Source organism: Crotalus tigris, unplaced genomic scaffold, assembly GCF_016545835.1.
Source record: "Crotalus tigris isolate CLP2741 ecotype Arizona unplaced genomic scaffold, ASM1654583v1 scf7180000017903.3850313, whole genome shotgun sequence".
NCBI classification, from domain to species: Eukaryota; Metazoa; Chordata; class Lepidosauria; order Squamata; family Viperidae; genus Crotalus; species Crotalus tigris.
In genome coordinates, this window is record NW_024096713.1 from 3496202 (window position 1) to 3524004 (window position 27803).

Below are 27803 nucleotides of genomic sequence, written 5' to 3' on the forward strand. Positions count from 1 at the left end.
TATACCAATAAAAACCATCAGGAAATCCCTGTGAATTATGGTAAATTTGGTATTCAGAGGAGTAACCCAAAAGGAAATGGCAAAGGATTATGTTGTTGCCAAGAAACAAGTCGCCAGGAATTAAGCTTAATTTAAAGGAAATCCGTTTTTACTTAAAGATTTACTATTTTATGTTAAAATTACATATAATTGGAAGAAGGCGTCTTGTTTTTGCTCTTTCTGCAATGAAACAAACGAGGAAAAATGCAAGGACTAATTAATCATTATAGGAGCTGATTGCTGTCCTTGGTGACAAACTGCCAGAACTGTTCTATGCTCCATCACTGTTCTAGTGTTGGTGTGCAATAGGCTTTATATCACATGCTAAATACTTTTCGCAGTTACTAGTTTATGGATTAATACTGTGATGATGATATCTGTCAAAAAAAAAACTAAGGCAATACAAGCCGACAACTAATATCCGAGGCTAGATGTAACCACTATGAAGCACTCCCTACTAAAAAGGCAGTTCCTCTGCAAGATCACCTAATCCCAGCCCCCAAATACTATTAAAGTCTCCCTCCAAATTTATTTCCTTACATCCATTTCTTGCTTCTCCAAATTTAGGCATTGCTCGAATTCAACAGTAGGCGCTTACTAATATTGCTCTAAAGCAGTGTTTCTCAACCTTGACCATTTTAAGGCATGTGGACTTCAACTCCCAGAATTCCACAGCCAGCAATGCTGGCTGTGGAATTCTGGGAGTTGAAGTCCACATGCCTTAAAATGGTCAAGGTTGAGAAACACTGCTCTAAAGCAAGAGTCTTGAATCCCAGGGCGGGAGCCCAGAACTGGGCCATGGCCCGTTTGGAACAGGGCGGCGAAAACGGCGGACGGGCACGCTTCTGCGCGCAGCTCTATTTATGCGAGTGACTGGCACGCGCGCCACCCGCTGCTCACACAGAACCATTTCCTCTCTCCCCCCCCCCGCAAAGCCGGAAAGGTTGGGGATCCCTGCTCTACAGCCCCGGATGGGAGAAAAGGAGCTAAATCTCCCCACGTCCTCCCCCTCTCGCGGTATCTTAAGGCTCGTCGTGGCCGTTTTTCCTATAAGGGGGAAGAAAGGGGCGCCTCTAGTGCCTGGAGCGTCGCGGCTCGTCCCGCCTGGCCCTCGTCGTCCCGCCTCTGGGTGGCTGTGTGAATGCCGGTGGCGGTAATCGCGTCGGGCTGAGAAAAGCTTTCAGCCACGGGCCGAGTTTCTCTGGCCGCCCGCTTTCCCGCTCTGGTGGGCGAGGCTGAGGGCCTCGCAGAGGGAGTCGGAGGAAGACGCAACATCCGATGGCGGCCGACGTGGAGGCGTCGCTGGAGCTGAGTCTGTCGGGCAGTTACGCGGGCCCCGGATCCTGGCCGCCCGCACGCTCCCGCATTTTCAAGATCATCGTGATCGGGGACTCCAACGTGGGGAAAACGTGCCTCACCTACCGCTTCTGCGCGGGGCGCTTCCCCGAGCGCACGGAAGCGACTATCGGGGTAGACTTCCGCGAGCGAGCCGTCGACATCGACGACGAGAGAATCAAGGTGAGCAAAGGCTGCGGCCACTTCCGGTTCTCTCCTTTCTGCCTCGCCGTCGGCTGGGTTCGCTAGGGCGGATAAAACTTGGGGCGGGAAAAGTTCCGGTGGGCCGGGAAACCCTCCTCAGCTTGGCTCGCGGAACGAAGACCGTAAAGCTTGAGCTGGGAGCCGGCGATCCTGCTGATAACCCTCATGCTGCTACGGTGTGTGAGGATGGCACAGATTTATGACACGTGATAGAAGAGTAAAGGCAATTGGTTCTACTTGTGTCTCGCCCTTTTCCTTGACTTATGTTGTGATTTTTTTCAACAGAGACAAAACGATAAATTCTGTATTAGTTGGGAAGTGAAGATTGCCTAATGCAGTCGTTTTCGGCCTTTTTTCACCGATAGTGGCTTAAACGTGGGGCCCCTGTTCCATTGCCTACCACTGTATTTGCCCCAAGAATGCACAGCAACAATGGGTTGAATTACTGGATAAAGGGGAATTTATAAGGACCTACAATCTTTAGAAAATTGTTCCTTGTCAAAAGACAACTTTTACGAATTCTATCAAAGGTATTAATAGATCAGCAATTTCCAATTTTTAAAATTTACTATTATGTATTATTTATTTTTATTTAATTTATATAGTTGCCCATCTCACATGCATGACCCTAAGTGGCTCATAAAATTTATATAATCTAACAACAATGGCCTTGTCAATTCCTGGTTAGATCACTGCAATGTGCTCTAATGGAGCTACCTTGAAAAGCAAAACTCTAGCCTGTCCAAAATACAGCAGATTATTTGTTGGCAGGAAGAAGTTGCAATTCTAATGTAAACCCAGCACTGCAGGCTCTGCATTGGCTATAGGTAGACTTCTGGGTACAATTCAGAATGTTAATTTAATCTGGTTTTGTATCCTGGTAGTTGCAGGAACACTTACTTCAATTAGGATATAATTGAAGTAAGTGTTCCTGCAACTACCAGGATACAAAACCAGATTAAATTAACATTCTGAATTGTACCCAGAAGTACAATTGAATCCTACCCATTCAATGTCCCAAAGGTGCTTTTTTTTACAAGGCAACTGGACTTTCTTGTTTTTCTTTGAAGATGTTTCACTTCTCATTCAAGAAGCTTCTTCAGCTCTGGCTGGATGGTGGGGAATGGCAGGATTTATACTCCTTGCAGACAGCCATTCCCCATCATCCAGTCAGCGTTGAAGAAGCTTCTTGAATGAGAAACGAAACGTCTTCAAAGAAAAACAAGAAAGTCCAGTTGTCTCGTGAAGAAAGCACCTTTGGGATATCCATGACCTGGATGACTGAGAATCTCCATAGACATTTACTCATTCAATGTGTCTGCCTTAAGTTGGGATACTGAAGTTTCCTTTGTCACAGATGCTCTGGACAGCCCCTTTCCAAAATTCCAGACAATTCCATCATTCCCAACCTTTAGAAAAATATTAAAAACATAAAACATTAATGTTAATTATATTGAAAATATGTTTTTATTTAGACAGGTACTGTAAATATGCTATCATCAGTTGTCCATTTGAAGTTTGCATTGATTGATTGATGTATATATGTATGTATTATGGTCTTTCTCTTATTCCTGTTTGTCCATTTCTCACCTCTAGATCCAGCTGTGGGATACAGCAGGACAGGAACGTTTTAGGAAGAGTATGGTGCAGCATTATTACAGGAATGTACACGCAGTTGTGTTTGTATATGATATGACAAATATTGCTAGCTTTCACAGTTTACCACTGTGGATTGAAGAGTGCAAGCAACACTTGCTCACCAATGATATACCCCGGATTTTGGTTGGAAACAAATGTGATCTGAGGAATGCGATTCAGGTGCCTACAGATGTGGCTCAGAAATTTGCTGACACTTATGGTATGCCACTATTTGAAACTTCTGCCAAAAACCCAAATGACAATGACCATGTGGAAGCCATATTCATGACATTGGCTCATAAGCTAAAGAGCCACAAGCCACTCATGCTTAGTCAGTTACCAGATAATACAGTTCACTTGAAACCAGCATCAAAACCTACAATGACATGTTGGTGTTAATTTGCAGTATATTTGCATTCAGCATTGTATTATTCTCTTTGCCAGAGCTTTAAGAATGCAATGTTTTGATTTAATAAGAATTAACTTCTGCTAGGCACTTTATTCAGTTGTTTCATATGTAGAAGTTTAGTATGTGCACTTGGTAAGCTGCAGCATCTAAATCAGGGGTGTCAAACTGCTGGCCCGCGGGCCGGACACGTCATCCAAAAGCCGCGCCCACCCCATTGCCGGCACTGGCAAAACCATCCCGATGCGTTGCGCAACATCACATGACATCACAAGTTTGACATGTCTGATCTAAATGAATGACAAAGTTTAGGGAACTGTTTTTGTTTTTAGGGATTTTTTTAATCTGTACAAATAGATTGTTTTACAGAAAAAATGGTCTCTTCATTTTTAGAGCTTTTCTCCAATACAGTGTGGATATTTAAAAATGTATTAAGTCAGATCTCTGCCTTTATTGTTTAGCTTAAGAATACTATCTTTCTATGGAGGCCCAAAAATCAGTTTAACATTATAATCCTAATTATTTGGTACATAGTTTTATGAAAATACAATGGAAGAAAGGTTCAATATGAATAAAGTATTAGAAATCTTTCCCCTTCATTTCTTTCCATTTAAAATTTTAAGTTCATTAATTTTAGAAATAAATTATGTATACAGTGATTTTTTTTCTATTTTAATTTCTGCTTGTATTGAATGTTTCGAACTTTTTCTGTTTTGTATATATACAGGAACAAGTGATGGTTATTCCCACTATAGTGTTCCTTATAATTGTTACATTTTTCAAGATAAGAGGAAAAGAATGTGAATCACCTGCATATTATTGGAAATAATACTGAAAATTGTAGCTTATTTTCTTGTAAGATGGTTACATTACTCTAGAGGTACAGCTAGTACCGTGTTTCCCCAAAAGTAAGATCCAGTCTTACTTTCTTTTGAGCTCTGAAATAAGCACTAGGCTTACTTTTGGGTAGGGCTTTTACTGGTACCAGCAGGCCGCAAACGCACGGGACAGGGCTTGTGCATGGGGTGGAGATGCAACACAGCAGCAAGACTTGGTAGAGGACCAAGTACCAGGGAGGGCAGGGCGCATCCCCTTCCTGTGCCAGTCCAGCCCCTGCAGCCCCAGGGTGGCCACGCTGGGCATCAGCGGGAAGGGTGCCAAGGTGGGGGTGGCCAGGCCAATGTTCCTTCGGCTGAAGCAGTGAGGTCTTTGCCCCGGGAAGGCCGCCTTCCTGTCCAGGCCAGACCCACCTGAGAGGTGAATGAGGAGGCGGCAGCCCAGGACCAAAGTGGCAGGTGGAGCACCGGAGGCTCGGGGAGGGCTCTTGCCTCCTGCTTTGCAGCTCCATTGCAGTTCTCTGCTGCTGCAGAGCTGGAGAGCTTGCCATACCACCACCCAGATGTCCTCGCTTGCCTCAGGAATTTCATGTCTTTATTTACCTGACTTCCAGTCCTGTCCCATTTCTCTTTCATACTTCTCTGCTGCCGTGTGCAGGAAAACAAAAGTTTGGGGAGGGGTCAATCAACAAATTCCAACCAATTTCCCCCCCCCCAAAAAAATTGCCCCACCCAACTTTTTCTGTTTTTTTCCCTAGGGCTTTGCATCTCCAGTTAGGGTTCGGGAGGGAGTGGGGGTTAGGGTTACCATAACCACAGGAGGCCTGGCTACGGCCTCGCATGGGTCAGATGGGGGGATCCGCCAAGCCTCATGACATTGCCGCGTTGGGTGAGATGCGGCAAATGACTGCAGCTGGCCGAAACTGGCTGCGGAACAAGCCAGGTGGCAGTAAGGGACCGGTATACCGTTGGTTAGCAGGGCACATATATTAATAGACTGTATATTACAAGCTTTTTGCAGTATTACTAGTAGTAGACATGTTGTGTGCATCCTCCTAATAAGCCAAAATATGAGCTTGATTTGAAGATGAAAAATGGAAGATAGACTTCCAAATTAAAAGATTTAACATTGCAGAATTCATAGCATATTTAATGAATCATAAACAAGTGCTAGCCAAAATTGTCTGTTTCCTTCCATTTATTTTAAAATAGTTGAATCAGCAACATCATACAAAGATACCAATGCTTATATCATTTAACAATTAAAATATGGAAGGGACAGCATAAAATGGGGAAAGAAGAAATCTATTTATGTAAAATTAATGTTCAGAAATTGCTGAAAGGGCTCTTTAAAACTTTGTTATTGTTTTAAGAGGCTTCAGTGATTTTGCACATAAACGCTCCTCCTGGGAAAGACTGAAAAGATGAGCAGGCATCTGATGATCATTGCATAAGTTGCACGACTTTAAATTCTTCTCTTTTGGCAGGCAGAGATCATGGTGCATACTTTCAGCTCACTGCTCAAGCAGACCTTTAGATTTTTATATAAATCACAAGTAGATAATCAGCAACTTTCTGTTAAAGTAGCCATTGTATAAGTTTTTATTGGTTAGCTAGATTTATTTCTGTTTATTTTTGTACAGTCATAAAACAATTCTAGGAAAAAGACATTCTCTTTTGGATGAAATCCAACAATGCCCAGACAGTTTCTTGTCTGGTTACAGCTGTTCCTAGACATTCAGTAGGCTTGAGATATGTTGAGCAGGACACATTGGGCAAATGAAAGGTCCAACTCATCTCAGTGACTTTACTAGACACTGTAGGAATATACAATTGGATTTCATTGTTTATTGATGCCTTATGAACACACTGTACTTGACTTTTGGGAAAAACAAAAACCCATTTATATATCATTTTGCATTTGTACTTTTCTTTAATTCAAAAGGAAAACCAAAGCAGCTAATAATTGGAATAGTGCTTATTATCTGAACTGTTAGCAAGTACGGCATTAAAAATTTGGCCCAAGGAGAAGAGCTATCCTTTTAACATTAGTAAAATGTGAATTGTGAATTGTGTAGAGATTTATTCCTATCTATTCAATATATTTAATGGATATTATATTTAAACTTAATGTTCCAATTGTCCTGTGTGTTCAATTTTGGGTTAGATTAATGTTTTGGGAGCACAAGCCATGAGACTATAGGATTTTAATGAAAGAAAATGGTATCTGTTATTTATTAACGCTTAGAAGAACAATGGCCTAATTATCATTAACTTGTAATGTCTGTTCCTCAAAAATGAAAATTCTTAAAAGTGTTTATCTTTTGTACTCATTATTAGGGCAGCTACAAAAGTTAAATATAGTAATACTATTAGGTAATTGTCAAATTATATGTATTCTATTGCAAGTTAATATACTGTTGTATAAGATTGTAACATTTCAGATTAGAAAGTATGTTGATTGCACAAGTAGAATAAAATACAGAGAATGCAGTACATTTGCATGGTTGGCCAAATGTGTAAATGGATTGTGTTCAAAAATTTTAGATTCCCCTCCCCCAAGTCATTTGTGTACTATTTATTTGCATAGCAAATATGGAAGGCTTTTTATGCTTGAAATAAGGGATTTTTGTAATAATCACTTTAAGCCTTAATTATAATTTTGATTTACATACTGTCCAGGAATAATCTTTTTTAAGAGCTTTAATGAAATGTTCTTAAAATATTTTTCAAATGAGATTACACTTTAGAGAATTTACCCGCTTACTTCATATGCATAATCCATGTTTTAAAAAAGTGTAGAAGTTTCACTAATGATGTAAGACAGGGGTGTCAAACTCGCTGCATCACATGACGTGTTGCGACGGATCATGACTTTTTCCCCCTTGCTGGAGCTGAGGTGGATGTGGCTTCTACATGACGCATCCGGCCTGTGGGCCGGCAGTTTAAGATGTAAGAGCTTCATTACCTCTTAGTAAAAACCTTTGAAATTCTTACTTTGAACTAATATAAATAACAGTATCATAATATTGATAAAGTTCAACTTTATAACATTGTTTCACCACAATTTATTTTTATAGGATTACCATACAGATACTGTTTTGAATGCAAAGTGCTTTTTAGGTTTTTTTTTCTCTAACATAATTTGCTTTACTTTCCTCTTTAAATGAAGGATCACCTGTCAAACTAGTACAGCATTTTAAATCAATAAATGCTACCAAATAAAATTCCTTTTCTGTAGTCTGTTTTCACTATGTTTGATTTCAAATAAGCAGTTTGTCACTCTACTAGTGAATATTAGAGATTAAAATTCGAATAATATTTTTTTCTTGAAACTTCCATCCTTGAAATAACTATATATTTTTGAGGACTTTGTATTGAGCTTGCAACAAAATTTAGCTGTTTGAAAAAAATTGGAACTGGTTTGCTTTTTTTTTTTTTTTTAACATCTCTGGCATTCCATGTTTGGACCAGGCCTATGCAACTTGGAGATGGGGAATGGCTACATGATAAATTGCAAAAACCCATATGCTGCAAAGAAATAACTGGCACACCAAACAACTATCCAATCAACTATGTGGTGGCTTACACAGCACATGCTGTGGAGTGGTATGGCACTGAAGTTGGTGGCATGATTAAAGTTTGGAGGCACTTGGCAGCACCTCATTTCATTTTGGTTGAATTTTCAGCATACATGTTAAAATAACTGAAGATTATGTTGCTTTGTATGTTAATGAGTTGCCATCTTATGTTGCTGAACATGTATGTTCTGCTGTCTCAAGCTCTGTGCACATGTCTGCGTACATATGTATAGTATGTAACATTTTGTTGCCTCGTGTAAGCTTTTCAGATAACATTTGCTGTGCTGATTGTCGAGCAAGGGATTTCATTTATTTTTTCCACAATTGTTTACTCTGTGCAGTAATGTTAACAATGCTTCATAAACTATAACAACAGAAAAAGTCTTCATAGTGAAGAGTAATTTGTATTGGCTGGCATGGGTTTTTCTTGTTCTTTCTGAGGACTTGATTTCCTGCTTTTGTGACAGAGGTCAGTGCCTGTTTTAACTTCAAAGGAGGCACTAATGAAAAGAATTGGAGAGTAGTCACTTTGATTTCTGTATCTTAGCTAAGTGCCTCAAGAAGCAATTAAAAACATCTCACTGCTGCGAACCATAGAAAGTTCTATCTCATGAGGATTTTTAAAAAACTACTCCAAAATGTTTTAAAGATCTTTGGATGGCTTGTTTTTATACACATTGGCTGGCTGGTAGCAGTCAGCATGGACTGCTGCTTCACCTGCTCTTGTGCTGCTAGAATGATAAGCAAGGGTCTAATATTCAGTTCCTCTGGTCAGTTGCAATGAGAGCCTGGCCCTCTTCCCTTACTATAGTCTTAAAACATAACAATTTTAAAGGTCCTCACTCCCCTGAGAAGAGATATTCCAGAAAAGCTAGGGGAGGCAGGCAGTATCTCTTGAATAGGATTGGTTTGCTATATGTCAGATCTTGGATGGACTACCTTCAAGGAGACCCATAGACAGAGTCTTATACTTTCAACTCAAGGACACCTATTTCACAACAGTTGTTTATATGTCCTTATCAGTGAATAAATGTTACCACTTTGAAAAGAACTGCTGGGCATGGGAGACTATTCAGAATACACGTGTTCAAACAGTTGGCCATGAGCAAATATCAAAGATTGTATTTCATCTGTCAGGTCTGTTGAGAGGCTAGAACTAAACCAATCAGTTTGCTCCAGCTGCTCCTCCCCGTTGGACAATTTCTCTGTATTTTATCTCATCACTTTATATTGCAAAATTATACAATCATTTGGGGATCATGGATTTGTTTACCAAGAAAATTCATTTGTTTCTTGCAAGGGGATCTACATTCTGGAGATTGCACAGCTTGTTCTAGACCACATGTTTTTATATAGTAGTCAGAAAATCTTGGCTTGTGACTCTGAATTTACATCCAAGTTTTGGAAACACTGTTTCTACTGGGAATTTATATTCATTTTTCTTCATCTGAAATCTAATGGGTAATTGGAGAAGATAAATTATTTGAACATTATTTTGCTATGTCTTACTTGCAGGACAAACACAAGTTACAGAATTATAGTAGTACTTAAGCCTGGTCCCTGAAGTCACAGCCATTGCGGTGCCCCTGTGGTCACATGATCAAAATTCAGTCACTTGGTAGCCCACCAGCATTTATAACAGCAGAGGTGCTTCAACTCTCTCCAGCCTGTTGAACTCCTCCCACTGGCTCTCCCCCTCCCCCCCATCTCTACCCTTTTGGCCACCCTGCACAGAAGCCTTCTTCAGCAGTGGTGGCAGCCCTGGGGTTGAAGTAGATGTCTGGGGACAGCAATAGGTGAATGAGACTGAAGACGCCTACCTTCTGCTTCCGCTCCAGTGCCATTAGTGCTGCCATTGCCACCAAAAAGTGTCACTGTGCTCAGGGCATCCAAAAGGACAAAGATGGAGGGGGAGAGAGAGAGGTGTGTGGGAATTCCAGAGGAGGGCAGTCCCTTATCAAGACTCAGGACTGGGAATAATCAAGCCAAGAATGGCTTGGATCCGGGCTGGTCCTTGCCTAACAAACCCTGAAAATCATTTCATGGCACTGGGGACAGTATTGCTATCACTAAGCAATGTGGTCATGTGCGGTTTCACGTTAAATAATTTGGTCCCAGTTACCATCTTAACCCAAGGACCAGCGGTAAACCAAATGGCTGCCTCTTGCAAAATTTGCCTCTAACAAGCCCTGAATTTCCATCTGAAATTCCCACAAAAGCCCCATTCGCAGGAATTGTCTCCAGCATTGCCAGACAATGACCTCCAGAACAGAGATTCTTTGCTTCCTGAGACATTGGGAACAGGCAACAAGAGGGGAGGGAACACTTTTCAACTCCATCTAGTTCAGTGTTTCCCAACCTAGGCATCTGAGATTTACAGATTTTAGCAATCAAATTGTGAAATAATATAATTTTCCTTACCAATGTTGTTAAATGGAAAGCTTTTTGTAGCTTTCTCTGCTGAAAAAGAAATGAAGTTGTCACAGAATCTGCTTTCTGATTATGCAGCCAATTTTCAGCATAGAAAAGAAATCTATCTGGGAGGGCATCTTCATAGTATTTCTAACTCAAGAAATTTAAATACAATTTTTATTCATTTTTGTAATAAAATTTTGTACATAAGTAAATTGATGCATATATTTGAAGGTGTACATGTAGACAGATGGATAAACAATGTTAATGCCTTTATTTTCAGCATCTGTTCAAGAGTATTTTTCAATTTCTTTAATAATTACATGCATTTAATGCCTCTTTAAAAATTATTAAGGGTCTCTTGTATGACATCCTTCTGGAATATGTTTCTAAGTCAGCCTGATGTATGAAGGAGGGTCACTTATTTCATAATCTGTTTCTTTATTTAGTTGTGAAAGTTTTACTGGAGAATTAAAAATTCTGTCCGCTTGATCTATAATGGAAGAATATAATAAACCTGTCACATGTAGAAAAGGCAAACATTCCTTCCATTTTTAATATAATTTACCACTGAAATTCTAAAAAGAAGAAGACCGTACATACCACATGAAAGGCAAACTAATTCTGTAGCCTGTAACTGGTCTTCATTATTTTTTAGATGCTCCTAAGAATTAGAATGTGAAAATATTAAAACAGGCTTGCATGTGGATCAAACTGAAATCAGAATTTAGCCATAAACTTAGGATTTTATTATATTGCACATCACTTAATAAAAAGTGGTTGAACTGTATACCATAATAAAATTAAGATTCAAAATAAAATAGCAGCATAGGAATCATTTACAAGCTCTTGCTAATCTTTAAAGATATTAAACATGGTGCCTAATAAAATTATACAAAGACAAGAAATGTTCATGCTAGCACCTGAGTTTTGAATTGTAACAAAGAATCTATTTAGAAGGTTTTCAGGGCAATATTTTATTTGTTCAGGAATTTTAAATATATGTATTTGGTTATGCCCATTGTACTATTGTATACAATCCTAAAATTAAATAATGATATTGCATACATTTAAATAAATAGAAGCCAATTTTATCTATTGGAATAGACCTAGTTCTGCCAACTCACTTGAGGACTGCAGAAAAGCATGCAACCGTGGGGCTGGATAGCATCTTGAAGGATCTCCCCCACCTTTTGAACTTATTTATTCCAATGCCCCTTATTGAAATAGAATATTTATATGGGTTTTCTGTTTAACTCTCTGAAATGGGTGATTTCCAAATCTGATATATGAACAAATAAATATAATATCATATATCACATCATACTTAATTACTTTACAGATAGCATACTGACAAATTCAAAAGAGTATTTTTGAAAACCATTCACATAAATAACTTGGTAGCAAGCTGTGCAAAAGAATTCCTTCCAGAAGAGGAATGTGTAATGAAACAATAAGGAATATTGTTTGAATCGTGTACAAAGCTTCTATTTACAGGAAACTGCAATATATCCCATAAAAGGGCACCCTTGGAATTGAATTAGGCCTTTTTAATCAATAAACCTTAACGTCAGAATTGTTATTTTTTTCTAAATTTAAGTAACACATGAAAATGTATCTAGCACACACAGAGGAAAAATAAATCTCTTTTTATATATGTATTATCTATTGTTTGGAAAGGTCGCAATAATTTATAGAGGATATAAGCTTTCTCCATCTAGGGCAGACATGTCAAATTCGTGATGTCACATAACATCGCACAACATATCAGAACTTTTTCACCATTGCCGGCAATGGGATGGGCATGGTTTCCCAATGACGTGTCCGGCCTGCGGGCCGGCAGTTAGACACCCCTGATCTAGGGACTGATTGAAAACTACAGTTGTTTAATTTGAATGATGCTACAATGTGATGCATTCATGACTGAACACAGCCTCCTTAATGATGTTGCTACTTACAAGTCCAGTGATACTGTCATAGCACGAACAACATGGAAGACTTCGGCAGCTGACATACACAATCACCAGCACAATAAATATACTAAAAATTGATGAAATCATCATTGTGATGTTAGCTCCTTGAACCAGTTTACCCAGCACAACTACCTGCAGCTCAAAATACAGAAAATTCACATGCATGTTTTATCAAAAAAAAAAACAAAACAACACCACAAGTACTGTAGATAGATTTCTCACCACTCTGGAGAAGATTTAGGAATGCATGGGAGAGGAGGAATCTCCTCTTTTCACACTGATGCTATGAAAGCTATAGAATGATTGAAATGGATATATCCAAAATTCTTAGATGCTTTTTTTTCTAATACTGTATAGTAAAGGCATTACAGGTTTTCAAGTAAGGAATGGAATGTTTGAGTTGCATTCCAGTTATAAGTCATGTTACTTGTTAAGCGGGACACCTATTGACCACATCTGATTTTACAATCTGTTTTATAGTGCTTAAATGAACACTACTGTCATTAACCAAACATATTGTCCACAATGGGCATGTTTTTTGCTGGAAACTGGAACTGAACTCTGATTTCAGCAAAAATGTATATTGCTTCATGTAACCTCAGGATGCTGCAAACTGTTGTAAACGTGGACCAGTTACTGTGTGCCAAAATGTGATCACATGACTGTGGGAGAAGTGACTGGCCATCAGAATTTCAAATTCAGGTCATAAGTAGTCCTGAGAAAGTCCATCGTAACTTTTAATTGTCATAAAGTGACTGGGCATAAGTCAAAGGTAAGCTGTACATCAATGAATTGCTTTTGGTTGTGCTCCATGTGCCTGAATTCTCAGAATTCACATCTATCCTGCAAACTTTACATTTAATTCTGTCTAGATCCCTCTTGATGCATGAGGTAATTAGATGCAGCTTTTTTCTTATGCAATTAATAGTAGCAAGTGGAGAAAATCATGTTATAACTACAAGTAGTCCTCAACTATGACTTTAATTAAGTCCTGAATTACAGTCATAAGTCACGCTGGTCATTATATAGGTCATCATGTGACCACACCTGATTTTATGATCTTTTTTGTGGTGATCATTAAGCAAATCCATTGTCCATTAGAAATCAGAAATATATATCACTTTCCAGCAAAAAGTGTTGTAAAACAGTCATTTGACCACAGGATCTGCAAGCAACCATAAATGCACTCAGATGACTGGGGCAGCATCAGTCAGAACTTAAAATCTGGGTCATAAGTAGCCCTGGGAAAGTCCATTGTAACTTTGAACAGTCATTAAGTGACTAGTCATAAATTAAAAGAGTGCCTGTACTCTATACCAGGGGTCCTCAACCTTGGCAACTTTAAGCTTTGCTGGCTGAGGAATTCTGGGAGTTGAAGTCCACAAGTCTTAAAGTTGCCAAGGTTGAGGAGCCCTACTCTATACCACTTGGTAGCATAACATAATGCTAATATTTGGATTTGCATTGTAAACCTCAAGAGTCCAAACTACTGCTTTCCAAATAGGCTGGATTTCATTGTTTATCATGCACCAGCTGTGCATTATAGGACCTGTAGTTCAAATAATCTAAAGGACATACTGAACATAAAATATGCTACTTACGATAGCTGAATGGTAAGAGGTCCACTCCTCATATTTTTCACCATACTCTAATGTCATAGAGGCATAAAGTATTACAATTGAAGTGGTGAAACAGGAAAATACTGAAGTGATTATCGTGGCATTCACCTGTATAAGGAATATAGAAAACCTAAGATTTCATTTAATTTATTTATTTTCCTCAAGGAAGGCAAAATGTAGGTCTTCACACTGTAACTGAATATCTCAATACGAATCAATGTATTTGATTCTATGTGAAAGTGCACAAAGGAAACAAATCTAAAGTTGTTTAAGGAATGTTAACCACTAAACCACTTACAAAAAATAAATGTTAAATGGCTTTTCATCCAGTCCTAGGGGGAGGGAGAGGGAGACCCTTTGCTTCATTGTGTGTGGCATTTTTTATCTTTGTCTTTTACATTTTATTGATTTGATTGTAATATCTTTGACTGTTGTGAGCCACCCAGAATCGTTAAGAATTGGGTAGCATACAAGTTTAATAAATTATTATTATTATTATTACTAAATTATAACAAATTCATTGTGTTTTGAAATCTGCTCTTAAACAATAACAAAACAACAACACTAGGAACTCACCAGAATGGGATTCTTCCTCTGAGATGAATTTAAGGCCATAATTCCAGGAATGCTCATAAACTAAAACACAGAAAGCATAGGGACAGGATAAGAGACATAGCAAAAACAAAATGTAAAATTGTATTATGGTTAAATTTAATACACACAAAAGTAAATCTTTAATTACCCAAAAATATAGTCAGCCAGAGACATACTTTATGAGCTATTATATAGTGATGAAAAGTCCTAATTTTTTTACTTAGCTCCTCAAATGTTCTTTTTCACCCATGGAGCCTATCAACAAAGGCAACTACAGATAATTTTCATATTTAGAATTATTATAGAATTAGCCCTCTTGGCTGATTGGAGTAGGTAATCCCATGGATAGAGGTCCCAGCATCTTGCGGCCCTTGTTTGGACACAGAAGTTAAGAGGGGTCATGTCTGGTTATTGACTAAACCAGTAGATCAGCAAAATGATGTGGAGATAGTATACTTCGTTTTCAGAAAGGCATTTGATAAAGTAGACTACAACCTACTCCTTGGTAAGCTAGAAAAGGTGGAATAGACAACATCAGCACCAGATGGATCTGAAGCTGGCTGGCAAACCGTAAATGAGTAGTCCTCAATGGCATTACATCCACATGGAGAGAAGTAAGCAGCGAGATACCATAAGATTCCGTCTTAGGCCCAGTATTCTTCAATATCTTCATAAATTATTTAGATGACGGAATTGAAGGGGAACTCATCAAATTTGCAGATGACACCAAACTGGCAGGAGTAGCCAACACCCCAGAAGACAAACTCAGGATCCAAAAAGATCTTGACAAACTTGAACAATGGGCCCTATCGAACAAAATGAGTTTCAATGTGGAGAAAAGCAAAGTTTTACATTTAGGCAGGAAAAATCAAAGGTACAAATACAGATTGGGTGAGACCTGGCTTAAAAACAGTAACTGTGAGAGGGACCTTGGAGTCCTAGACCTAGTGGACAATCATTTGACTATGAGCCAGCAGTGTGCAGCAGCAGCCAAAAAAGCTAATACAGTCATGGGTTGTATAAACAGAGGCATAGAATCAAGATCACACGAAGTATTAGTACCGCTTTATAAAACCCTAGTAAGACCACACCTGGAATACTGCAGCCAATTTTGATCACCATGTCACAAAAAAGATGTTGAGAGTTAGGAAAAAATTCAGAGAAGAGCAACTAAGATGATTAAAGGCCTGGAGACTAAAACATATGAAGAATGGCTGCAGGACTTGGGTTTGGCTAGTCTAAAGAAAAGAAGAAATAGGGGAGACATAATAGCAGTATTCTGGTATTTGAGGGGCTGCCACCAAGAAGAGGAGGTCACATTATTCACCAAAGCACCAGAAAGCAAGACAAGAAACAATGGTTGGAAACTGATCAAAGATAGAAGCAACCTGGAATTAAAGAGAAATTTCCTGACAGTGAGGACAATTAACCAGTGGAACAGCTTGCCTCCTGAAATCATGGGTGCTCTATCACTGGAGATTTTTAAGAAGAGGCTAGATAGTCACTTGACTGAGATGGTATAGATCCTGCTGTTTGAGCAGGGGGCTGGACTAGAAGACCTGCAAGGTCCCTTCCAGCTCTATTCTATTCTTAGTAATCTGGTTGGATGGGACTACTTCAAGATAGATTAGAAATTGAGGGGGGGGGAGTCTATGGAAGAAGCTAACAAAAAAAATCATTTCCATATTGTCGCCAAGAAAACTTCATGGCCATGTAAATGAATAGAAGTCAAAGCTTGATTCAAAGAAACTTTAGCTTTATATATAGGATACTATTGTTAAAAATCAGATACTATGATGAATTGCAGTAAACTTTATTAATCTCCTGTCCTAATTTTAAGCTGCTCTTTGACATTTAAGGAGCTGGGGTAAATGATAAGCTAAATGGAGTCAGGGAAATACCTTAAGATCACAAACTAGGACAGAGGGAGATAGTAAACTCAAACACAAATACCCACAAATCAATTCTGATTCAGGATAAATGCTATTCAATTGAATCAAATTCTCTTTGCTGACACCAAGAAATAACACTATTTTCTAATGCCCATTCAGAGCTCACTTTTCATATAGGACCCAGAAATCAAAACTAGGAAGTTATTTAAATGAGCAATTCCAACAGCTGACATGTGGCAGACACCACACTCTACAATAGCTGCCAGAGTTTTGCTAATAAGGGACAGTTTGGATAGTTTTAAAACAGGGGTCTTCAAACTTGGCCCTTTTATGACTTGTGGACTTCAATTCCCAGAATTCCTCAGCCAGCGTGAATAGGTTCATGGAGGATCAGATTGTCATTAGCTACTATTTTTTTATTGCTGTTTACTCCCTCCTGCATCATAAGCAAAATGTTATAATTGTTGGAAAGCAGTAGTGGAAGGGATCATTCACAGTCCTGTGCAAGCTCCCCAGATGCATTCAAAGGGCCATTCTGTGACACAAAATTCAGGATTAGATGGCCTTAGAACTGGATTCAGTAGAGCTTTTCACACACGTTCTTTTCTTTAATCAATTACTTATAAAGGCACATATTAGATGTGAATTCAGTAATCCAGGCAACAAGGTTATTGAGGAGAAATGTTGGTATAAGCCAGTGGTTCTCAACCTGTGGGTCGGGACCCCATTTGGGGTCGAACGACCATTTCATGGGGGTCGCCAAACAACGCAGTCCACCATTTTTCCCCCCTTTTCCTTAGCTGTACTACTCCCTTTTATTCTATTGGCTTTTGAAAGCCAATAGAATAGACTCTCTTGAATAGAGTCTAATTCTATTGGCTTTCAAAAACCAATAGGAATTGTCCAGGCTGTCTCTGCCCTGCTGAGCCCACCAAAAGTCCCATTCTGCAAAGGGTGCTGCACCAGTTGAGTAGTCCTCGACTTACGACCGGTTGGGGGTCATGGCATTAAAAAGGTTGAGAACCTCTGGTATAAGCAGTGCTTTTTTTTGTAAAAAAAAAAAAAAAGTGCTGGAACTCACACATGTCATACAACCTGCCTTGCCTACCCTACAAGGTTCCATCCCAAAAAGGTGCCGGAACTATGTTCTGGTCATTCTATAACAAAAAAAAGCCCTGGGTATAAGCATCCAGTATTGAGAAACATCAGAAATCTCAGAATCCCACTTGGCAAGATCTGTATTATATATATAAAAAAATCTCTACAAATCAACAAGCACATTTTGGAGCCTGCCACTCTAAAGCAAGTGGAAAATTTTTGACTGAATCTTTCTTCTTTATACTCATCACCATGAAATGCTATATACTTAGTTATACTTCTTACTATCAAATCTAGGTCTTATTTGCTTGAATGTGAAGTAAGAAACAGCAACTTCCCTGGAAATAACAATATATTCTTTTTTTTTATTAAAAAAGTTTTTATTTTCCATTTATTCATACAAAATACAATTAAATTCCTAACCATTGGTACCGCCTGCCCATTCCCCCCAGGCTGCGTCCACCCTCTCTAATCCTTCCCCACTTCCCTCCTCTTTCTCTCCTCTCCTCCTACTCTCTTCCCCTCCCCTTCTCCTCTAACCATCCTACTTCCTCCCTACTCCTTCCTCCCCTCTCATCCCTCTCACACATATGAGGGGAAATGCCCAAGCGTTTACCATGTCTATATTATCATTACTCACCCATCCACTCACCCTCCCCCCTCCCCCCTCCCCCCTGGCTTCCCAGAGCAGAATAAAGGGTTATTATTAAGAAAGTTAACAATAATAAAAAAGAAAAAAGAAAAAAAGAAAAGAGAAAAAAAAATCATACTTAACCTTTAACTCCCCTTAAATTAAGTCATATAAACAAATCTCTACAACAGTTACTATAAAATTTACTCATAAAATAAATGAAACTTTATAGTCCCATATTTTTTCTGAATATAATCTATCCATCTTCTCCATACAATAATATATCTTTCTTGTGTATGATCCTTCAAATAAGCAGAAATTTTTGCCATTTCTGCAAAGTTAGAAACTTTAAATATCCATTCTTCTAAACTCAAAGGACTCATAACAATACATTCTTAAAAAATTCTGGAAAGAAGGATAGAAAATGTAGCTTACCACTCCAGCCCAAATGGGTATCTTAGATTTACTCAATGCTGATTCCTTTCTGACAACACCATCTATTAATCCGCTGATGACACAAACTGTGGCACAAGCTATCTGAAATAGCCCTAATATCAACATGATTCTCTGGTTAAAGATGAAATATCTGTAGCGATCCATTCCACTGTATACAAATACACACATATATTCAAGTCAAAAGAAGCACAGAGATTATTGAAAATAAGGCAGCCCCATAATAGGTCCTGAATGGAATATGCTTGCAAAAAATGTCTATTAACATTTTGTTCAAACTTTAAGTGACACACTGATATTTTTAAAGTGAACAACCTGAATTACCTTATACAAAAGCAAAACAAAAATTAAGCAATTTTGTCAAATTTCTTTGCATTTTATTGTACATGATTCTATTCTTCACATATTTTTCTTTAACAATAAGGTGACCAACTTTTTTACAACAAAAAGGAGGACACGAATAAATTTAAGAAAAAAATATCGTAAATAAAAGAAACATTGTATTTATTGCAACAATAATACAGAATACACTATAATATGATAAATGCATAATAAAAAACATTTGTAACAATAACATTTTATATTGTAATTATGCTTACATGCCTATTAATTATTTAAATGAGTACTTTTCCATTGAATGAATATTTTTGTCAATGTATCATCTTCTAACAATATATTGGAAATATCTGAACAAGAAATATCCTTCATATTGAATTTTATGGCAAGTGCTGCAGCTAGAGTATCAATATTCAATCTCGATTTCTCACTTGTCCAAAAATCTACACGGCTGGACTGCACGGGGGTGGGCGGCGGAGGCAGGTGTTGTGAGCCAGGCGCTCCAGGATGGCCATGTAGATGCGCAGGGTGAGATGGTGGCAGTGCAGGTCAGCACTGCGTAGACCACCAGCTGGCGCAGCCCATGGAAGGTCAACTGCCCGCCGCGCCCCCGCCCACAGCCGCCCCGCCAGCACTGCTGCCCTGCCATGGAGAGCCGGCCCTACAGCTCGCAAAGCACCAGCCGCGCCAGCTCCGGCCCTGCAGCCTCTCCCCAGCACCACCGCCCCCCCTGCCCATCCCCGTACAACCGGCCCCGCGGCTTGCAAAGCACCAGCCGCGCCGGCTCTGGCCCTGCAGCCGCCCCCCAGCTGCTGGGGCAGCACCACCATCCACCCTGCGCATCCCGGTAGAGCCGGCCCCACGGCTTGCAAAGCACCAGCCGCGCCGGCTCCGGCCCTGCAGCCGCCCCCCAGCACCACCACCCCCCAGCACCACCGCCCCCCCTGCCCATCCCCGTAGAGCCGGCCCCGTGGCTTGCAAAGCACCAGCTGCGCCAGCTCTGGTCCTGCAGCCACCCCCCCCCAGCCGCCCCCCAGCACCACCGCCTACCCTGTGTATCCCCGCGTAGAACTGAACAGGGAAGATCAAGTGAAACTTACCGCTCCAGTCTCCTCCAGCTATCTTTGGAACTAAGAAGTAGGAGATTGTGTAGTTGGGTAGCAGTGAGGGGTGCAAGTTCCTGCAACTTGCACGTGCAAAGTTTGCCGCCCGGGTGTTTTGGCGCGCTCAGCAGCAATTCCTATTGGCTTTCGAAAGCCAATAGGGGGAGTAGATGCAAAAGTTGAAAAAAAATAAAAAAAGGTCCCGGAACGCCTTCTGAGCGTTCTATGAGGAAACAAAAGCCCTGCAGATTAGTCGTCAAAAAGAGGACATTTAGGAGGACATTTTCGAGAGAGGACAGAACTCACAAAAGGAGGACTGTCCTGCCAAAAGGAGGACGGTATATGGAAAAGGAGGACATTTAGGAGGACACTTTTCAAGGGAGGACAGAACTCAAAAAAGGAGGACTGTCCTTCCAAAAGGAGGACGGTTGGTCACCTTATTAACAAAATGTTTGCAATTATTATCAATTCACATGGTTTGAAATGGGCTGAAATTGTCTTCTCACTTCCTTTTAAAAAGCTAGGCTTCTGATTTTTTTTTATTACAGGTTGTTGTCACTGAACAACAGTAATTGGGGCCAGAATTTCCATCACTAAACAATGCAATCACAAAGTGCAATATCATGTGATTGTATTACTTGGTGGTGGCAGTTCTGGAAGTTAACATTGCTATTGTTAAATGAAGACCATGGGTCATTAAACAAGGGCCTCATGTGACCATAATTTGAGACTTTCTTTCAGTTTCCAATGAGCAAATCAGTGGAGAAGCCAGCAGGAAGTTGCAAGCTCTGGTTATCGCAAACCTTTTCTTACTGGTAGGCAGTTTGCAAGCAGGCCAGCAGGCTGGTGAGTCTACAGAATGCAAGCATGCAGGGGGCAGATGCTGCAGTGTGATACAGAATGAATGCAGTTGACCACTGAAGGGGTACTACACCCCAGCACTTTCCCAGGCTGAGCATCCTGGATCTACATTTTCACAGTCCATATCTCATCAGCACTCTATTGTGTTCTAGATCAGGACTTTTCAACCGGTAGTATGCGTACCACCTGTGGTACTTTGGCACATGGTAGGTAGTATGCAACCATCCTAGAGAAGTGTAACAGGGGAGGGGAATGAGCTGAAGCAACCCAAGCCTAAGGGAGAGGCAGCTGGAGCTGCAGTACTGTCGGGGCTTGGCAGAAACCTCAGGAGTGCCGGCAGGGCTCCAATTGATTGGCTCCAGCTGATTGGTGCTTCTGGAAGCAGTGCGGAGCTGGAGGTGAACTGAAGAAAAAGGGGGCAGAGGAGACGATATAAAAAGAGGTGGTTTTGGCAGGAAAGGGGGGAAAGACAATAGGGAAAGAGAAGGGGACGGAGAAGAAGCTGTGGAAGGAGAGCTCTGCAGGCACAGAGGAAACAGGGACAGGGAAGAAGCAGCAGCAGCTATTGCTGGACGAAAAGGTCCCCTGGTTTGTTTTCTCCAGCCAGGAGAATGCAATCAGCGCTGATGAAATGAAAAGCCGGGAGACAAGCATGTCAGAAAGGAGGTGGGTTTATTTTGGAAGCCAGTGTGTTCCTGATCAGCTGGCAGCTTGAATGGATTACCATAAAGATTTTTATATAGTTTTTACAGCGTTTTGTAATTCAGAGGCTCGATTGTGTGCTTTGGTTATTGGAATGTTTTAGTCTGTTTCACAAAGGCTAGCAATGAATCCAAAATGTTGGCTTCCATAGGTTTAATTCCTTTAAACAAATGTAATTCGTTTTACCCCCTTATCTTGAGCCTGTCTATAGCTTTTAGCAAGTTTTCTTTGTAGGTAAACAGGCTTAATTTAAGGTTATTGCATTTTGCAAATAGTAGGATACAGTGGGGAGGAAAAAGGGGGAAAAAGTGAGGGGGAGAAAGGAAAAAGAACATACTTCCTCTGTTGCAGTAGAAGGAAGCATTAACATTGAACATCAACTTTTTACTTTTCTATAATATTATAAACTAGACCAGTGGTTCTCAACCTGTGGGTCGGGACCCCATTTGGGGTCGAACGACCATTTCACGGGGGTCGCCAAACAAGGCTGTCCGCTATTTTTTTCCCCTTTTCTTTGGCTACGCCCCTGGCACCCGGTGATGTATAAGTGGTTGGGGGTCACCACAACATGGGGAATTGTATTATGGGGTTGCGGCATTAGAAAGGTTGAGAACCACTGAACTAGACATTTCAATAACACCAAATGAATCTAATCAGTAAAACCCAAAATCCCCCTCCTTTCTTTTAGTCATCAAGTTTTTGACAGCTTGCTAAGCACTGATGGTACTCAAATATTGTCATGTCTTAAAAGTGGTACAATCTATGAAAAGGTTGAAAAGCCCTGTCCTAAACTGTCACACTTATGGGAAACCAAGGAAATCAATTCCATATAGCCCAGAGATTCCTTATCAATGAGATAGGCAGCATATACATTTAATTAGTTAATTATGAATAGGATTGCACCAAACCATGTTGCATCATCAATGGAATATTATCATTATCATAAATTTATGCCCACCGAGCATTCAACAATTTCTCATTACTTGGGTAAGTGGTGACCTACAACCATGATTGAAACCAAGTAACCATATACAGGAAAGAAAAGTGGCTGTGGCCCAAAATATCAGGAATTACAGGTTCTGTAAAGGGCATTAGTAACGGGAGATTATGGATCCAATACAGCAATGAATACAGCTTTTCTGGTCTAAAAGTCAAATGTAACTGGAATTCTTTTATTTCTCATGTTCAGCTTCATTCCATAAAAGAGAAACTCTGTGAAATCCAGCCCTGCTAAAAAGAATTGAACGAGCTGTTGAGGTATTGCACGTTATTTCAGCTCATGTCACTGTTTTATTAATGTTATGACACTGACAGGTTTCTTGGACTGCAGACAGTCCTCGACTTACACCCATAATTGAGATCAGAATTTCCATTGCCAACTAGAGCAATTATTGTGTTGTGCCCAATTTTATGGCCTTTTTTTATCATGGTTGTTAAGTCAACCCAGTTTCCCCCATTGACTTTGTTTGTTATGGAATGGCAATCCTGTAAACCCAGGATACTGCATCTGTTGTAAATGCACATTGGTTACCAAACATCCAAATTTTGATCACATGACTGTGGGGATGCTGCACCGGTCATAAGTGCAAAGACTGGTTATAAGTCCCTTTTTTTCCAGTGCTTTTGTAATTTTAAACAGTTGCTAAACAAATGGTTGTAAGTTAAGGAATACCCGTACTATAAACTGAAGACACAGAGCTGTAGGAAGCAATGCTTTGGACAAAGCCAGTATCATGGAAGCAAGGACTAAAATTCAAATGTTTAAGTGGTACTGGTAATGCTGTGAGTCAACAATAGTGAAATATCTCAAAGTAGTCAGATACTTCTTCTCCTGTCGGCCCTGAATCATTTTCTGAAAGAATTTGGGAAGGTTAAAATAACCAGTAATCAGAAGCTCTGCAGAAGATCCAACAAAAGCATGCGAGACAGAAAGGCAAAAGATTTTAAAGCTGGAAAAGCAGAGAAAGATACTTTCCATCTCTCAAGCACATATTTGCTTTGTTATAGACAATATTCAATACTGAGTTCACCTTCGGACGCTCTTCTTTCTTCCACTGTGCCAACAAAGAAAAGGAGCCATTACAGGAAGTTGGGGAAAAACAGGCACAAAGCCTTTGCACCTCCTGCCAGAGCAAATGAGAAACTCAGCTAAACCCTATGGGTGGGAGCAAGGTGTGTGTGCTCAGCATTGCCTTACCTCAGCTAGGTTTAAGCTCCTTACTCAAAAAAAGCTTGAGAAGTTCACCCGCCTGGGCCAGCAGCTACAGTCTGGTGGGAATGACTTGGTCATCCAGGGACTGTCTCTGGCTGCTAAGCCCCACTCTTTGCTTCCTGCAATCAGAATAAAATCTTGCTCCACCCACATAATGCATTTACCTGCCCTTCCCTTTTGCAGGTAGTACTTTTTCTTGTGGCCTTTCCTTCCATCTCTGAATTTAACCCATTGCATACAATAAAAAATGCATTTCCTTTAGAGGTTTGGAGTTTAATCTGTTAAGAAGTATTTAGTAACTCTGCATTCTCCCAGTATACAGCTATTTAACTAGACAAAACAATTGCTGAGTGAAGAGCTACCAGGACTTCCCATAAAGAATTTATTCCCATATTTTGCATGTGAAGAAGAGACATAGTCTTCCTGATTCTTGTGCCATCTGGGTAACCTGATGTACAACTCCCAATATCCTAAGCAGCTTAACTATTGTAGTGATAAAGGTTAATGCATTCTGTGCTCTAAAACTTATTTTATGACACAAGACTCCCCAACTCTGATGTAAAGTAACACGTGGGGAAACGGTTTATCACATCTTAATATTTCAGCTCTACATTTTAAATGACGCAGCAAGAAATACTTTTTTCTCACTTGGCGCAAATTGCTTGTACTGCAATGTTTCCCATCAGAGTTCAAATGTAGAATCTTGCCCTGAGGCAACATCTGTGCCGGAGATTGGCCTTTGGAAATGTACTGTTCCGTGTAAACATAACAAGCAGGGAGAAAAAGGTGCAGAAATACAAATGAGAGGTAATTTGCACGTCATCCTCTATTTTGTAAAGATGAATACGTGTATGTGTTCTTCCACAATAGAGAGGGAAATAATTGTTTAGAAAGTTGTTATGGGAGTTCTAAAGCCCTGAAGATTGAAACTGGCAGTGTGAGCTCTCCTTTGAATCAAGAGTAGAGAAAATACAGGTAATCCACAACTTACAACCACAATTGATTCCAAACGTTCTGTTGCTAACATTTGTTAAGTGAGTTTTGCCCCATTTTATAACCTTTCTTACCCTAGTTGTTAAATGAATCACTGCAGTTGTTCAGCTAGTAACTCAGTTGTTAAGTGAATCTGACTTCCCCGTTGACTTCGCTTATGAGAAGGTTGCAAAAGGGGATGACATGACCCAGGACACTATGACTGTCATAAATATGAGTCAGTTGCCAAGCATCTGAATTTTGATCTCATAACCCTAGGGCTGCTGCAGTGGTCATAAGTGTAAAGAAAGGGGCATGAATCACTTTGTTCAGTGTTGTTGTAACTTTGAACAATCACTAAACTAATTGTGGTAAGTCAAGGACTACTTGTATATCTGCGTTTTGAAAAAGAAACTTGGAGACTGATAGCAGCAGGAGCCACTTTCTGGAAATGGCTATAAATGGAGGAAGGTCTATCCTCAACTACTCTGTGCAGGGTGCAATGTGGTTATTCTTTGAGAATGTACAAATATTGGTATAGAACCATGATGAAGTTAAAGCTAAAGTCTTAACCATGGTCTGTGGCCACAAAATGTTGTTGGCTTACTAGCTTTAGTTTCCCATAGCATATAAACTGGAAACAGACGTAAGAGATGGATGTCAGTACAATTTGGGGGGGGGAGGGAAAGTAGCACCTTTGCTTCTGCAGTTTGCTTTCCATTACCTCCTGAATGTATGCAAGATATTCTTTTCAAAAATTGGGGGGCCAGGAGAGTTCTTGGCCTCCCTAACCACTTGCTCCATATAGTGGTTCCAATCATATTAAGTTCACCTGCATCTGAAGATCCTTTCTATCAAAAAAGATAAAAGATTATAAAGCTGCTCCCTGAGTAGTATGTCACACACCCTGGGAATCAAGGAGAGAAGCAACCTAGAACTAAGGAGAAACTTCCTGACAGAACAATTAACCAGTGGAACAACCTGCCTCCAGAAGTGGTGAACGCTCTAATACTGGAAGTTTTTAAGAAGAAACTGGACAGCCATTTGTCTGAAATGGTATAGGGTTTCCTGCCTGAGCAGGGGGTTGGACTAGATGACCTCCAAGGTCCCTTCCAACTTTATTATTATTATTATTGTTTGGGATGATCTGATGATTCCTGCTCTGGGCAGGGGGATAACCTTTCCAACCCTATGATTTGAAGAATTCATGATGAGTAAATTTCTAACTCTGTGCAAGTGTCAGCTGTGCTAAGATTCACTATATGTAGGTATTGAGGGGGGGATTTTGCTGAACTTGTGCTGTCTCTAATATCATTTGATAGAGTTTATGATTAAGATTGATTTTAACAACAGTTTTGTTGATTGTTTGGAGATTCCAGAGATAGAACTCTATGCAGGCAGAGATTAGATAATTAAGTTGTTGTTGTTGTTGTGAAGTCATGTCTGACCCATCGCGACCCCATGGACAATGTTCCTCCAGGCCTTCCTATCCTCTACCATCTTCTGGAGTCTATTTAAGCTCACGCCTACTGCTTCAGTGACTCCATCCAGCCACCTCATTCTCTGTCGTCCCCTTCTTCTATTGCCTTCAATCTTTCCCAAAAAGGGCTGGATTTGGATCCTATAAGCACTCTTCATCTCACTAAATTATGAGAGCAATGATATTTCAGCTGTCTGTTGTTTATGCTGTATCCCTACGTCCGCTGCTTAGACTGTATGTTTGCAGACAAATGCTCATATTATCCATCACCAATAAACACTCCATGATTTCCCTCCTAAAGAAATGAAACCAAAGCAGCAAACATGTAGTGCTCATGGAAGTTTGAAGTTCTCATTATTTGGAGAAAACAGAACTTAATGGTCAGTTGACATATTTGTTATATCAGCCAGATTTGGGTGACAGAAATGTATTTTAATTTATAAACTTTGCAATATTTAGCATCTATCTAATTATCACTTTTTCCACTATGGAATTAACCAAATTTTGTTTCTAACCTTGTAAAGCTAGGCTTAAACAGTTTGTTTGAAGATAGAAAGAAAAGCATCTGGTTGTCTATCATAATAAATCTCATAAATTAAATTCCATTAAAAAGACATGTTTTAATGTTGAAAGGAAAACCTAAGAGATTAGACAAAGAAGGGTCATGATAAATTGATATTGGAATTATATTGCACTATAATCATATACATTCACCATAGCATGAATGCATTTGAGTCTACTTTTTCAGCATCATAGTTAACTTATCACCTATTTCCCCGCTATGTAGGTCAAGATAAATATTTTCATAGAGATAATCATCTTATATTGTAACTGCACTAAATTAATAATTATTCTTGGGTTGGTCCAGAAATTGAAGATTTTCTGTATGTATTCTTGAATTATTTTACTCAAAATAATGTTTAATAACACACAACTAAATTTTAAAATAATGATAAAGGGCAGAAAACTAATACAAAATAATACAATAAGATACTGTTGGAATATTCATGAACAGGAAGAGTCATGTGGTAACTCAGTCAGCCAATGTGAAGAAAGTGCTACTGAGCCTGTGCAAAAAAGAGTATTGAGTTAGGAGCTGGATTTCCAGTCTCAAGGTTTATCTCTGGTCTGTCTCTGTAAGAAGTCTTCATTAAGCTATGTTGCTGTAAAGAAGAATGGTATTGTAAATATTTTTATATAAAGTTATTTAAATCAGCTAAATGCAGTCAACTGTGAGAGCTTCTGATTTTCACCAATAGAGAAATTAAAATTCTCTAACAGATACATATTGAAATGGAGATTAAAACACCATGAAAAATCTGCTCTTTTTTTGCTTTCCATCAATGTCCAAGTTTGGCCAGATGTAAACCAAGTTATCAATTTAACACTTACTATCATAGATAATGTAAGAAATGGGGAAAAATTG

The 27803-nt window shown here is 39.6% G+C and overlaps 2 protein-coding genes across 7 annotated transcripts; one reads left to right on the forward strand and one right to left on the reverse strand.

The window, feature by feature from the left end:
* The first annotated feature begins 756 nt into the window (after nt 1-756).
* RAB33B (RAB33B, member RAS oncogene family) lies at nt 757-7698 on the forward strand. Its single transcript, XM_039344410.1, has 2 exons — nt 757-1557; nt 3175-7698. The coding sequence occupies exons 1-2, from the start codon at nt 1318-1320 to the stop codon at nt 3613-3615; spliced, it is 681 nt and encodes a 226-aa protein (XP_039200344.1). The 5' UTR covers nt 757-1317; the 3' UTR covers nt 3616-7698.
* Nucleotides 7699-7886: 188 nt separating this feature from the next.
* LOC120308389 lies at nt 7887-24008 on the reverse strand. 6 transcript variants are annotated; one of them, XM_039344407.1, is made up of 7 exons: nt 23911-24008; nt 18694-18862; nt 14620-14679; nt 14026-14151; nt 12410-12556; nt 11055-11115; nt 7887-10944 (listed from the first exon to the last, which is right to left on the reverse strand). In XM_039344407.1, the coding sequence occupies exons 2-7, from the start codon at nt 18856-18858 to the stop codon at nt 10841-10843; spliced, it is 663 nt and encodes a 220-aa protein (XP_039200341.1). In that variant the 5' UTR covers nt 18859-18862; nt 23911-24008; the 3' UTR covers nt 7887-10840. The 6 variants fall into 6 exon arrangements, 5 of the variants coding, with proteins under 5 accessions (XP_039200341.1, XP_039200340.1, XP_039200339.1 ...); XM_039344406.1 differs by lacking the exon at nt 23911-24008 and adding an exon at nt 20148-20201; XM_039344405.1 differs by lacking the exon at nt 23911-24008 and having other exon boundaries at nt 18694-19229.
* Between the last annotated feature and the right edge of the window lie 3795 nt (nt 24009-27803).

Bases quoted from the DNA above. Each gene is read 5' to 3' on its own strand.
- RAB33B (XM_039344410.1), top strand. From the start codon at position 1,318: ATGGCGGCCGACGTGGAGGCGTCGCTGGAGCTGAGTCTGTCGGGCAGT. The intron at 1,558-3,174 runs GTGAGCAAAGGC...TCTCACCTCTAG, and splicing joins TCGACGACGAGAGAATCAAG to ATCCAGCTGTGGGATACAGC.
- LOC120308389 (XM_039344405.1), bottom strand. From the start codon at position 18,882: ATGTGTGTATTTGTATACAGTGGAATGGATCGCTACAGATATTTCATC. The intron at 11,116-12,409 runs GTAAGTAGCAAC...TCTAATTCTTAG, and splicing joins ATGACAGTATCACTGGACTT to GAGCATCTAAAAAATAATGA. The intron at 10,945-11,054 runs GTATGTACGGTC...CTTCCATTATAG, and splicing joins ATTAGTTTGCCTTTCATGTG to ATCAAGCGGACAGAATTTTT.